At 41.5% G+C, this 12,194-nt stretch overlaps 1 protein-coding gene and 1 long non-coding RNA gene across 7 annotated transcripts in view; one reads left to right on the plus strand and one right to left on the minus strand.

The window, feature by feature from the left end:
- Positions 1 to 12,194, minus strand: part of LOC128153810 (uncharacterized) — a 275,250-nt gene that overhangs the window by 217,206 nt on the left and 45,850 nt on the right. The gene's annotated exons all lie outside the window — the stretch shown is intronic.
- Positions 1 to 12,194, plus strand: part of LAS1L (LAS1 like ribosome biogenesis factor) — a 41,601-nt gene that overhangs the window by 18,793 nt on the left and 10,614 nt on the right. For 4 of the 6 annotated variants that reach the window (XR_008239104.1, XR_008239105.1, XR_008239106.1 and 1 more), the window contains exons 10-12: positions 654 to 789; positions 1,353 to 1,732; positions 4,242 to 4,383. Coding sequence is in view for 2 of the 6 variants with exons in the window: in XM_052813578.1 (XP_052669538.1) it covers positions 654 to 789; positions 1,353 to 1,732; positions 4,242 to 4,383 (658 nt within the window). In the remaining 4 variants the exon portion in view is untranslated. Of the gene's footprint in view, positions 1 to 653; positions 790 to 1,352; positions 1,733 to 2,100; positions 2,237 to 4,241; positions 4,384 to 12,194 lie in introns of those variants that run through there. The other 2 variants (XR_008239107.1, XM_052813579.1) reach the window with 2 other exon arrangements.

Genomic DNA, 12,194 nt, shown 5'->3' on the forward strand with positions numbered 1-12,194 from the left:
TGTATGTTTCACTCCAGAGACAGGGGCATAGAAGAGCTTTAATTGTTCTAAGTGTGTCTCAGGAATTCTGTTAACAGGACTTTTATACTGCGATATAGTGTATCCCTGAGGAGGTTTCCAGCTGATTAATTTTGCCACCTCTTCTGTCCTCTCCCGGTCTGGCTCAGTCTGCACCGAGGTTTTGCCAGTATCTGTGGCAGTCATGGGTTAATGTTTGATGCTTTCAGTCAGCGCTGCACATATCTATTATGTACCAAGATCCCTGAATAGTAGTAGTTCCCAGCTGTTAAGTCTACTCATTGCAGTGCTATCTGGAATGATCTTGGGTCCCAAAACAGTGTACTGCATTTATTTGGGACAATACTGTACAAACGTATCTTGTGGCATTCCTGTCTGGGATGGCAGGCACAGAACCAGCTTGGGAACATCTGCACCTCACTGTGGTCATGTCTTGTGGAGCTAAGCTAGCTGTCAGTGCATTGGCAAGTCCCTTGTAACAACCTCGATGTATTTGGTCAGTACGTCTGGTCTTGGACTTGGATTGAAATGCCAGCTTATTTGAGGATGAGTGTTCCAGTAAAAATGCAAAAGGATGAAGGGCATATCTTTAATGAGTTTTGAGCACCTTGTTGTTTTCATTATCTTCTTTGAAGGGAAGAAAAGACAACACTGTAACAAGCAGGTGTCCTCGAAGGAGCTGTTCCTCCATAAAGTTCCCTTGCAGTGGATAAGACTGACTGATAATTGCTTGGAAGCTCCCTGCTGGGCAACCCCACACCTTCTTCAGCTGTAAGTTTGATCCTGTGACCTAGAAAAGGGACAGCAAACAGTGCTCTGTAACAGCTTTGGCCAGTCCCCTTGTGATAGGCTGAGTTATAGCTGTGTTCCCTACCTTTGCATCTAGTAGAAATTGTGGCAGGTGCATATGAAGCCCTGCTTGTTGCTGCTCATCTCCCCATTGATTCTAACAAGGAGAAGAAGGAGGAGATGAAAAGCGGAGGTTATCTGGGGAAGTATTAAAGCGGCAACCTGGTCAGAAGAAAAGTGACTTGGTAGCAGAGATGTGACTGCTTATACAGGAGATATGAATTTAGCATGGGTGGTAACTTTTTCACATGAAAACAGCAAAGCAGGAGTTCAGTTAGAAGTATCCCAAGTCCTCAATTTTAATCACAAAGAAGGAGTATTCCAGCATCCACCCACCAGGGAATAATCAGATTTGCCTGTTAGAGGAGATAATGAGCGAGCTGTCCTGGAGGAAACTCACATGTAAAAGGCTGCTCAGCTTGATAAGCCTTTATCTGGAATCTTTTTTGCTTTTAAGACTTTTACATTGCCCTTTTTCTTTCTAGGATCCTCACAATCATGAGACCTCGCTTGCCACGTTCTTCGCGGAAGAACCTTCTCTATCTCGCTTCTGTTTACACGGAAGGAGGTGGCCCTTTGTCCAGTCCAGGCCTCTCTTCAGACTGCAGTGAACAGCCAATTTACACTATAGAGAGCTTACAGTGGAGGGCCAGGCAAGAAAATCAGGTTAAAAATCAAGGGCAGACTGTAGAGAAACAAGAAGATGTGCTGGAGAGAGATGATGGTGTGGAGGAAGTGGAGGAGGAGGAAGAAGAGATGGTAACTGAAACAAATCCTTTGGAAGGACTTGCTCATTCCGGTAACATGGTGGCTATTGCTGAGAAAAGGGCAGCACTGCAAGGGTCCGCCTGGCAGATCACTGCAGGTAAAAAATTATTTTGTAAGACTTGAGACAATCTTTGTCACTGACAAATGCTAATTGAAATACAAAGGCATCTCAGCCCTCTGGGCCTGACCAGAATTGAAATGTGCTTCAAAGTCATCTAAACACCAAATCACTGAAAACTGTTTTTTTTCCAGTCTTCTGTTTATGTGCAGGAGTCATCTCTCTTAAACTCTTAAAATACTGTGAGTGCTATTTCCAAGAGCATGTTGTTACTGCCTCATTGAATTTTTTAATCAGGCTTTTCCAAACTGTTTAAAATTTCAGTGTATTCAATTGATAGGGCAGCATGTATGCCAGCTGTGAATGGCAAAGAAAATACCGATGTTTCTTTGACTTCTGTTTGTCAGACTTGGGGGTATTTGAAAGCACAGTCTAGCTGTGCTGGAAAGCACCAGTCATATGCTCCTAAGTTCCAAGCTCCAGGAAAATTGCTGTTATGACATGGTGGCAAGCAAAAGAAAGGAGCAAGGCAAGTTTTTGGAGGTAATAAACAGTATATCCAATGTTTTGTTAGCTTTATTGTGGTAGCTATACTTTCTTGTTGGGGTAGAGGGTTCTGTAGCTAAGGAGATTTTGGATGAGTGATTTATGGAAGGACTTGAAGACAGGAGGAAGAGGTTGGTGGAGAGGAGTTGGAGGCAGAGTGATATTTAAAGGAAGAGAAGCAGGCATTAGAAGACAATGAACTCTTGTACCCCACTCAGGGAAATTTTCCCAAGTCAAAAAAAAAAAAAAAAAATCTGCCTAAGCAGGTTGGCAGATGTGAACAGCTTGTTAGAGCTGGACCTTTTGAGAACAGAAGAAAAATTGTCCTCTGCTTCAGTGACTTTGGTTCAGATCAAGCAAAGCTTTCACTGAAGGAACATGCATTGTGTCCTGAACCACCTGATTTTGGTGAAGATTCTGTTTATGTAGTTGTTTATGGGTAAACTTAATTTCTGTTTGAGTAATGTCTGTGTAGTTACCATCCTTAAACAATTTGAACTATAGCCAGTAGGTATGTACAAACCCATGACTACATGTGGTGTATCAACTATTTACTAGGTTGTTCCCCAGAGAGAGGGCTTAGCCTCTTAAATATATATAATGGTAATTTGCCTTACAGCTGCGTCGGATGTTACCAAATGCTATTTCTGCCCCTTTTTTAATTGTAAAATTACAACAGTTAGAAAGGTCTATCCTATGTCAAGGTTTTTTGGTTTTGTTCTATTAAATGCCTAAGAATGGTATAAAAGTTAAAACAAATAAATCCGCTGGTTCTTTAGGGCAGTGCCTGGGTTTTTGAGCAGATACCAGGTACACAAAACAAATCAGTTTCAGGCAAAGAGAAGGAAATGGCCAAGTTATACATGATTAGCAGGGGTCTCAAATCATGTGTGTAATTATTGCTGGCTCTCTGGAGTGGAGTGCCTTATCTTCTGAAGGCTTCTGTCTGCTGGTCTTTGCTGAGCTGCTAGTAAGCATTCCAGAAATAAGTGTTCTGGTATCAAGAAAGCACATAGGCTTAAGAAATCTTACTGTCAAAACAATGACACATAGCAATTTGTAACTTTCATTTAGTTAGATGTGAAATAAGAATGAAATTTAAAGGGGGATTTCCCTATTGGGAACTGCCTTTGAAATTTTGGCATCACAATATAAAGGAATGGACTCACTGACGTTATCAGTTGTGATGGTTTCCCATTGTGTAGTTTCTGGTCCCCACTGGAAGCCAAATTTAACAAATGTGAAGTCATGGAGAGGAAACAGCAATAGGTGCTTGTAAAAACAAAGAGCAGAATTTCCAAGACATTGTCATATTCTTTTTCTTTGCCATCTCATCCCAGCCCACCTGTCTGTCCAGAATCGCCTTATTGGTTAATTAGGCTTCCCCAGCCTTACACTACTCTACTTTTGTGGTTTCAGTTCTTCTTTAGTCACTGCTGCTGTGCAGCTGCTAATCTCAGTGAGTCGTTAAGAAGCTGATGCTTAGTCTCACTGGAGGAATGAGCTACTGGATGCAAAAGTGCTGGTTTTTATCTTCATATGTGTACAAATGGCTCTTTCCATTTACAGAAGTATGCAGAGTAATTTTTTAAAATTAACGTATGTAAGTCAATGTGTATGTTTCAAATGAAAGTATGCTTAAAAGAGGAAGGTAGATATGAAGGCTTGCTCTAGAATACTGTGGGGTTTCTTTTAATGGACACTGTCTCACGGTGGTTTGGACGAGCTGCACTGTGTAGACTGTGTGATGTTACGTGATTCCAGATGTGTCCCTGATGTCTCACATGCTACAGTGACTTTTTTTGGAAGAGAAAGTAAGGTTAGAAATAAAATTAGTTAGAACTGTAGTTCAAACTGGTTTTTGCTGAGTACCTGAGCTTGTTAATTTTTGCTGAATGGCTGAGTTGCGTGAGACAGTATTTGTGGACTTGCGGGGATCTTGTTTTTTGAAAAATCTCTCTGGGGAGCTCAGACGTCTTGTTTATGTACTGTTTTTACCCAGATGAAGTACGGTGGAAAGACTTTCCGCTTGGGAAACTCCCAGGTCAGACAGATGACCCTGATGGTCTCATGCTGGATAATTACTCCATGATGTCCCTGCTTGATCAGCCAGTGAGAGATGAGTGGAAGTCTCCCAACACAAAGTGAGTAGTGGTGCGGGCAGGACTTTGCCCCTGAACCATGAAATGCATTTGTCTCTCTGTGCCTTGTACTATATGGTGAGAAAAATCAAGGATGAGATTTCCATTTTACTTCTGTTTGACTAAATAGTTTGACCCAAATATCTACTACTATCTGTAATACCTACTAACTGTGCTTCTCATGGAGTTTTCAAGTAATGTGTGTGTTTGAAAGGACCTTTGCAGCGCTGGTGTAATAGTGTAACAGTCCGCTCTTCGGACTCTGCTGACAACTTTCAGTGTTGTCTGATGCTGTTAGTAAGATACAGTCTTCCGTAGAGTTACTAGTCTGGAAGTGCAGAATTTTTAAAACAGGCTACTGAGAGCTGATGCAGAATCTGTCTGGTGATACACTGGGATTAATAACTTTAATGGGAAGAACTGTGGCCTTGCAATTCAAGTGTTCAAGACTAGAAGCCTCAGAAGTCACCTAGCCTCCCCCAATGTCAGTTTTCCCAGACTAGCTAATCTTGTTTAGGAAGGAGGAGTCATTCTAAAATGCACAGTGGTTTGTTGAAGCACTTTGAGATGCATTAGTGGAAAAGCCTGAGGATGAGGAGAGAAGGTAGCCACAGGAAGTCGTTGACTGCAGATTACTTTTCTAACACCTGAGGAAGGAGTTGGCTTTACATAACTGGGGTGGCGAATATGCTGAGAGTTTCACATCAGTGAATGCAAACGTGTCTCTCTTCTGAATGCTTGAAACGGAGACTATAGTACGGTTCCTGAGTAAAGTCTATGTCACTGCAGTCGCAGTTATTCATCCTATGGTTAACCCAGCATGAGACAAACTCTCTTCTCCTCACCCTCCCCCATGGCAAGAGGAGACTCTTCCTGCTTGTTTGTACTGCATTAGTCTGACAGTATGCTTGCATTGTTGATGGACACGGTCAGAAAGAAGTTACTGCTACCTGTATTGCTGTGACAACTTACTAGTATCATAGGAGGTTACTTCATGAAGCCCTAACAGTCATCCTTCGAAGCTGAAAGAATATTCTCAATGCTTACCTCTCTGCGTTTGTCTCCTTCATCTTTTCCTGTCATCAAGTCTGAGAGCTGCTATTTGTAATTGCTGCCGTTCTCATTCCCTTCTGGGAATGTACTTTTGTTTTGCACTCCTTTGGTCCTTTGCAGTATCTGAAAGTTAAATGCAGTGGCATAATTGGCAATCAAAAATGTGATTTCCATGGTATCCTTTGAGGAAGCCAATTTATAATCTTAACCATCTTCACTCCTCCTGCTCTTTCTAAAAGAAACCACTGCAAGGATTATGAGATACTGCTGTTTAGCAGTTTGGAAGTTACTAGCACAGCCCCAGCAGGCTTGAAAACTTAGTTTCTATTAACGGGGGCTCTCATCCTCAACCACAGTATGTTGCATTGCTGAGTGACCTTTTCAGGGCTGCAGCTAGTAAATTAAGCAGCAGATCTGACCTCAGTAAAGAAACACAGGTTGTCATGGAAATAATGGTAGCATTCTATAAAGCTTTAGTTAGATCACCTCTGTTACTCAATGAAGCTTATCCAGTTAAACCATCTCACTGAAGACATTTTAATAGGGTCATTATTTGACCCTTTGAAGTCAAAGGAACTTGAACGCTGTGAGCTGTCAAATCAGTTTCGTCACATACACAATAGGAGATGGGTTTATATGTATCTTAATCCAAGGAATACTTCCGAATATAAATGAATGGCAGTTATGTTATTAAATGCTTGATAGGATAACTTTCTAATCAGTGATTCTTTCCCTATAGTTGATGGACCCAATCTAGTAGCCCAATGGGCCCAATCTAGTAGCTTCCAAAAAACGTGAGTAACAGTGACAGTCATGCAGCCTGGGGTGTTGCATTGGGAAGAGCTCTTGCATGTATTTTCACGTATTCAGAGTTGTCTTCAGGTTAGCTTCCAGTTCCAAACCTTCCAAAGAGCAAGGTTTCCATTCTTCTCCATCCTCTTGGTCATCCTCCTGGGGACTAGTCTGCTCTTTTGTCAGTTCAGGCCTGCTGAGAGAGTATTGTTTCTGCTTGATTCATCCAATTGAAATGTAAAAATAGCATCTTGGAGATTGCTGGGTAATCAAAAAGAAACTCTCCTTTCCTACTGCTCCTCTTTCTAACGGTCCAAATACTTAATGAAGTCATTGGTTCCAACATTTCTACTAGAGGCAGGACCAAACCTGCCTCTCTTTATATCAAGAGGTTAAATAAGTTATCCTTTTGAGTCTTCCTGAATGATGTTAATCACTGACAAGACCTATGCTTTGAGCGCTGCACGAATTTCTTCTCAGACTATGAAGAGAGCAGGTAACCATTTGTCTTCTGACAGTTTATCATTCCCAAAAGAAGAGTAAATCTATACTAGGTGCAGAAAATGCCTTTTGATTCAGTAGAAGAGCCCTTTGGTGTCAGCCAGCCATGGATCATGTTTCTTGCAACATGTTCCATGTTGGGAATAAGGCAAATTCCTGGGATTTGCATATCTGCTTCTAGTCTGCAGAGCCCCAGCACTCTCACTGTAGTCACAAATGATAGAATACTTGATCTCAGAGACGTCATACATAAAGCTGTTTGACTTGATATTTAGGTGGGTGAGATCACTGATAAGAATAAGAATTCTGCAGCAGAATTCTAATTAGCTGCAGTAACCAGTACCATTCGGCATCTAGCCAGCAGGCTCTGACGAGATGGATGGGGGTTACTTAATCTGATCCTCATTGGCTCGCTTGATTTTTCTGCACACGGTAGCTGGAGTCATCATTATGAAGGCTGTAATGAAGTGTATGTGGAGTAGTGTGATTCACTGTTCTGGCTTGTTTGTAAGCTGCTACTTGAAACCAGCTTTAGCATGTGCCCTTTCTGACTTGTGTGTTGTAGGCTTCAAGTGTTCTATAATCCCAGTATATTTCTTGGAGTGGTTTCTAGAGTAACAGGAATTAAAAATCACCTAGTGATTCCAGGTTCTGCTCTACAAGCAAAGGAATTCCTCTAGATACAAACTTTATATCATACCACTGATGTAGATGTTAAAGGAGATAGAACTTGGCCATATGAAAGTCTGCTGTCTGAAAATCCACAGCACGTATGTCCTGGTTTCAGCTGGGATAGAGTTAACTGTCTTCCTAGTAGCTGGTACAGTGCTATGTTTTGAGTTCAGTATGCGAAGAATGTTGATAACACTGATGTTTTCAGTTGTTACTCAGTAGTGTTTAGACTAAAGTCAAGGATTTTTCAGCTTCTCATGCCCAGCCAGCGAGAAAGCTGGAGGGGCACAAGAAGTTGGCACAGGACACAGCCAGGGCACCTGACCCAAACTGGCCAACGGTGTATTCCATACCATGGGACGTCCCATCTAGTATAGGAACGGGGAAGTGGGGGCAGGGATTCGCCGCTCGGGGGACTGACTGGGTGTCGGTCGGCGGGTGGTGAGCAATTGCACTGCGCATCATTTGTACATTCCAATCCTTTCATTATTGCTGTTGTCATTTTATTAGTGTTATCATTATCATTATTAGTTTCTTCTTTTCTGTTCTATTAAACCGTTCTTATCTCAACCCACGGGTTTTGCTTCTTTTCCCAATTTTCTCCCCCATCCCACTGGGTGGGGCGGGAGTGAGTGAGCGGCTGCGTGGTGTTTAGTTGCTGGCTGGGGTTAAACCACGACAACGTATTACTCAATTAAGTTTTTAAATAAAAATTCGCTAAAATTACTAATAAATGTTTTTTTGCCATTTTGCTTTGGACATCAACAAAATCTTTGCTAGTGTCAGCAGGAGTTACAGTGAGTGCTAGTATTGAAGTGTGATTAGTTACAGCTTTACTCTTGAGTGTGGAAACATCTCTGTTAAATAAAATTTAGAATAGAATTAAGAACAGAAAATTTTGGTTGAATTACCATGAAATATAAGTCATCTCATGTGCATCTCTGCTCCATTCCAAATAACGTGATATCATAGAATAACCCAGGCTGGAAAGGACCTCAAAAGATCATCTGGTCCAGCCTTCTGTGGGAAAGGGAGCCGAGATGAGATTATACAAACTCCATCCTTGCCAAATTCCTCTTATCTAATAGGCTAAACTTGATAGCAGGAGGGGCAGTGCAAAAGACCCCCAGAAGAGGAAAAAAGCCACCAGGCTTTTGTGTTTCTGGATTCCTGAGAAATGCGAGTATTTTTGGAGAGAAAACAGCAAGCAGAAGCTATTGCTATGGTGCTGCCGGATTTTTGCAGCTGATATGCTTACCAATACTTTATCCTTGCCACTTTTATTCCACACATTATATCGTAACAGGAGTGATTTAGGATCTTTGGTAATCTGCGTCCATTTCTTTTACCTCTAATCCTCTAGTTGCAGGTGGTTAGAGAGATGATCTGGTGGTTCTTTTGTTGGTCTCCCAGCCCCAGCCGCTTTGCCTCCTTTTCCCTCCCCATACCAGTGGTCATTCTGCTGCAGCGTCCAGCATCTGTGGTCATGAGAGTGAGCAGGTAGTTGTTTGTTTTGCTGAAGACAAGTGCCAACAGTGGCAATATGCTCCTGTACTCTCACAGGGAAGGTGAAGAATTGAGATTTATCACCATGACAGCATTCTCCTATATCCCAAATTCCTCAAAAGTCTGTGACATCAGTATACTGCTAGCCGCTCCTGCAGCTGGCAAAATACCTTGCAGTTTCTACTGCTTTGTCATCAGCAAGGTAATTAACTGTGTTCTCATTGCTTTTACTATGGTTTTGTCCGCTTTCATTTAATCCCCACTAAATCCTTCTTCCTACTACTGTTAGAAGTTTTGCTTGCTAGCCCTTCATAAGAAAGGCTCAGCTGTGGATGCTGGCAGCTGACCTGGAGATGTTTTCCAAATAGTATTTCCAATGTATTTTGGCTATGTTCCAACAAGAAAAAGTCCTCTGTGTTTAGAGTTCCATCACAGTTCCTAACAACTAGGAAGCAGAACCATGAAGCAAGCAACCGCTGGGTGCACCTGGTCCTGCTGCACCTTCAGTGTTATGTTCCTTTCTCCTTAGCAAACTTGACACTTGTAGCTGCTTTTGTGATGCTCAGTTGTTGCAGTGAATCATGTGAAGCAGCAGTTCAAGTCTTGGCAGTTTTACAGCACTGGCAAGCAGTAGTTGAGTGTTATGATTGTGGTGACTTGGTAAAGCTTCCAGTCTGTCCCTGACTTAACATCATCTCTTGTGACATCAGAATAAATGTGATCTAATTTTTTGGATTTGGAGGGCATATAAGGGTGGTAGTAAAGAGTTTTGGGAGGTAAAACTTGTTAGGATTTTTGCAGATCCATTAAATGTCCAAAGTGGGTAAGATTTCTAGTTTTCCAAAACTTGCTTTCCTTATCATGCTTCAAGAGCAAAGCATCACAGTGTCATTAACATGGAAGCTGGAACTGTGGTTCTGGGAGTTACGATGTCTGTGAAGGTGCTTTGAGATTCTTGCTTGAGTAGTCTGCAAAGACACATCTTTAAAGGATCTTAAGGAAAAACCCCGAACACAAAACAAAGACCCACATGTCAACGAGTGCATCTAAACATGAGGCTGAGCATTTGGCTCAACAAGTTTCTGATCCACAAACTGCTGGCAGGTGTGAGGGTAATTGGGAACACTGTTCTTCTGTGCTTGTGTGCTTACTTATACATCTGCTTTTGAATGTAGTTGGAGGCAGGGAACTCAGACCTTTGATCTGAGCTAGTGCAAACACTTTTACATGCTGGAACTGATGTGCAGCTAAATCTGGACCCTAACAGCATGATGCACCCTCTGGAAGATCTTCTAGGATGCATTCATCCTCCCTTCTCCCTGAATGTTAATAGTATAGGAGATACACATGGCTGTTTTTTTAAAAGGCCTCTTTCTCATAACAAACTTGTCAGGGGTATTTTTCTCCCCTCCATGCTGTAAAAACTATTGGAAGGTCAGATTTATACTTGGTCATAAACAACCTGCAACATGCAGGTTTAAAAAAAATGCATAGCTGTAGAGTCACTCTAGTTTTAAAACAAAATGAAAAAAATATTTATACTGCTAATTAGGTACTGAAATTGATTCTCATAGTTACAAATTAACCATTTTCTTTATTTGTAAGCTGTTCTTTGCAATGCATTGTTCGATGGTTTTCCACAAGTGAGCCGTTACTTATCCATACTTTAGGTAATGTTCTCTAGGTTTTTCTTTCTAGGACTTGCTTATGATTCCATGGCTTGCAAAAAAAATTAGAAATAAGTGGTCCATGCTTCTGGGTATGTGAAAAGAAGCAGCAAGACATACAAAACAGACATGGCTATGGGGAAATGCTAGGTCAACCTGTCTGTACACAGAAGAAGAGCAAATATGTTGCTATAGGATAGAAAAAACTGTCTGTCAGCCAGTTGAAGATTGCCAAGAGGTTCTTGGGCTCAAGGCTTAGCTGAAGTATATAAATTTCCAGGAATTTCTGCTCTGTACCATGCTTGTGTAACTGTAATGGGAAATTTTGCTAAAGATACTTAGCAGAGGCAAGAACCTTGGAATAACGTGGGTCATCTTTAGGGATCAGTGCCATAGTACCTGCCTACACATTTGGCTGTGGCCCCTACCTTGACTTGGAGAATAAGCTGCTGGTAACCAGGACAGAAATGTTTGCCAAGGCACACAGCTCCTCTGTTCCTGGAAGAGACAAACCTAATTTGCATTATAAATTCTTGCTCACATGTGCCAAAACAATCCTCTTGGTATCTGCAAGTGGACAGCTGGAAGGATGTGTTTTTTCCAGTTTCTTTGATGCTCTTCTTGTAGATAATGCTTAGTTATTTGGTGCTCGCAAGGATATGAAAAAACGTGTGGTGACATTAAGGAATTCATGACAGAGTAGTTGGTGTAGATTGATTGTTCGCACTTTTATGGTTAGGAGGAAGCTGCTGTTTCATTTTATAGTTCAAAGTAGTAGATTGCCCTGGAGAGAATTAGACCTTTTCTGCAATGCCTGTCCTGGGGGCAAGGGTGTAATTTCTATGGTGGCGCTTTGCAGAGAGGCTTATACTGATGTTGCCATGGAACTAGCCATCAGTGAAACCAATTACACAAGATGGTTTAGAAACCTTGTTTTAAAAAACGGAGGGGAAGCCTGAGCCATCAGTAAATATCTTGCAGTTAAGGTTGAGGGTATCATTCACTTTTTACCTATGGTATTCTGTTCTCTTCGTATACCATGGAAATAAAAGAGGGAAAGTGATGTACACGATGTAGCTGACTTCCTGAAGAAATCACGTAAGAGCTGATTTATGCTGCAGTGCAGTGCCTCATGATTATGTTACAGAAGCAGAATGAGTCCCCGCTAACTGCTGCATTGCAGACCTGCACAGTCTGTTGCCTGTTCTGTCTAGCATAGAATTACTTGTACTTCTTGAACTCTTACTGCAGAGAAAACCAAAGCAATTTACAAAGCAGGTGCATAAAGAATCATCTTGCTAACCCCAAAGTTCAGCCACTTCTTGAGTGGAACGTGGTGGCAGCTAAGACAAGCATAGCAGAAGTATGCTGGAAAACTAGTACCTTGAAAACTTAAAATAGCAAAGGTCACACTTACCAATTTCTTCTCACTGTAGGCTGTTTTTTTCATATTGTCTTGAAACTAGTCTTCTGCATAGATTGCTGCATGCCTTTTCTTCATATTTTAGTATGAAACAATTTCAGCATATATTCAATGGTGAAATTGCCATAGAGGTATATAATTAATTGCTTCTAGGAATTTGTAAATTGTCTTGAAACTTGCTTTAATCAGAATTTGCTGTT

The sequence above is a fragment of the Harpia harpyja genome, chromosome 18 (assembly GCF_026419915.1).
Source record: "Harpia harpyja isolate bHarHar1 chromosome 18, bHarHar1 primary haplotype, whole genome shotgun sequence".
Taxonomy (NCBI): domain Eukaryota; kingdom Metazoa; phylum Chordata; class Aves; order Accipitriformes; family Accipitridae; genus Harpia; species Harpia harpyja.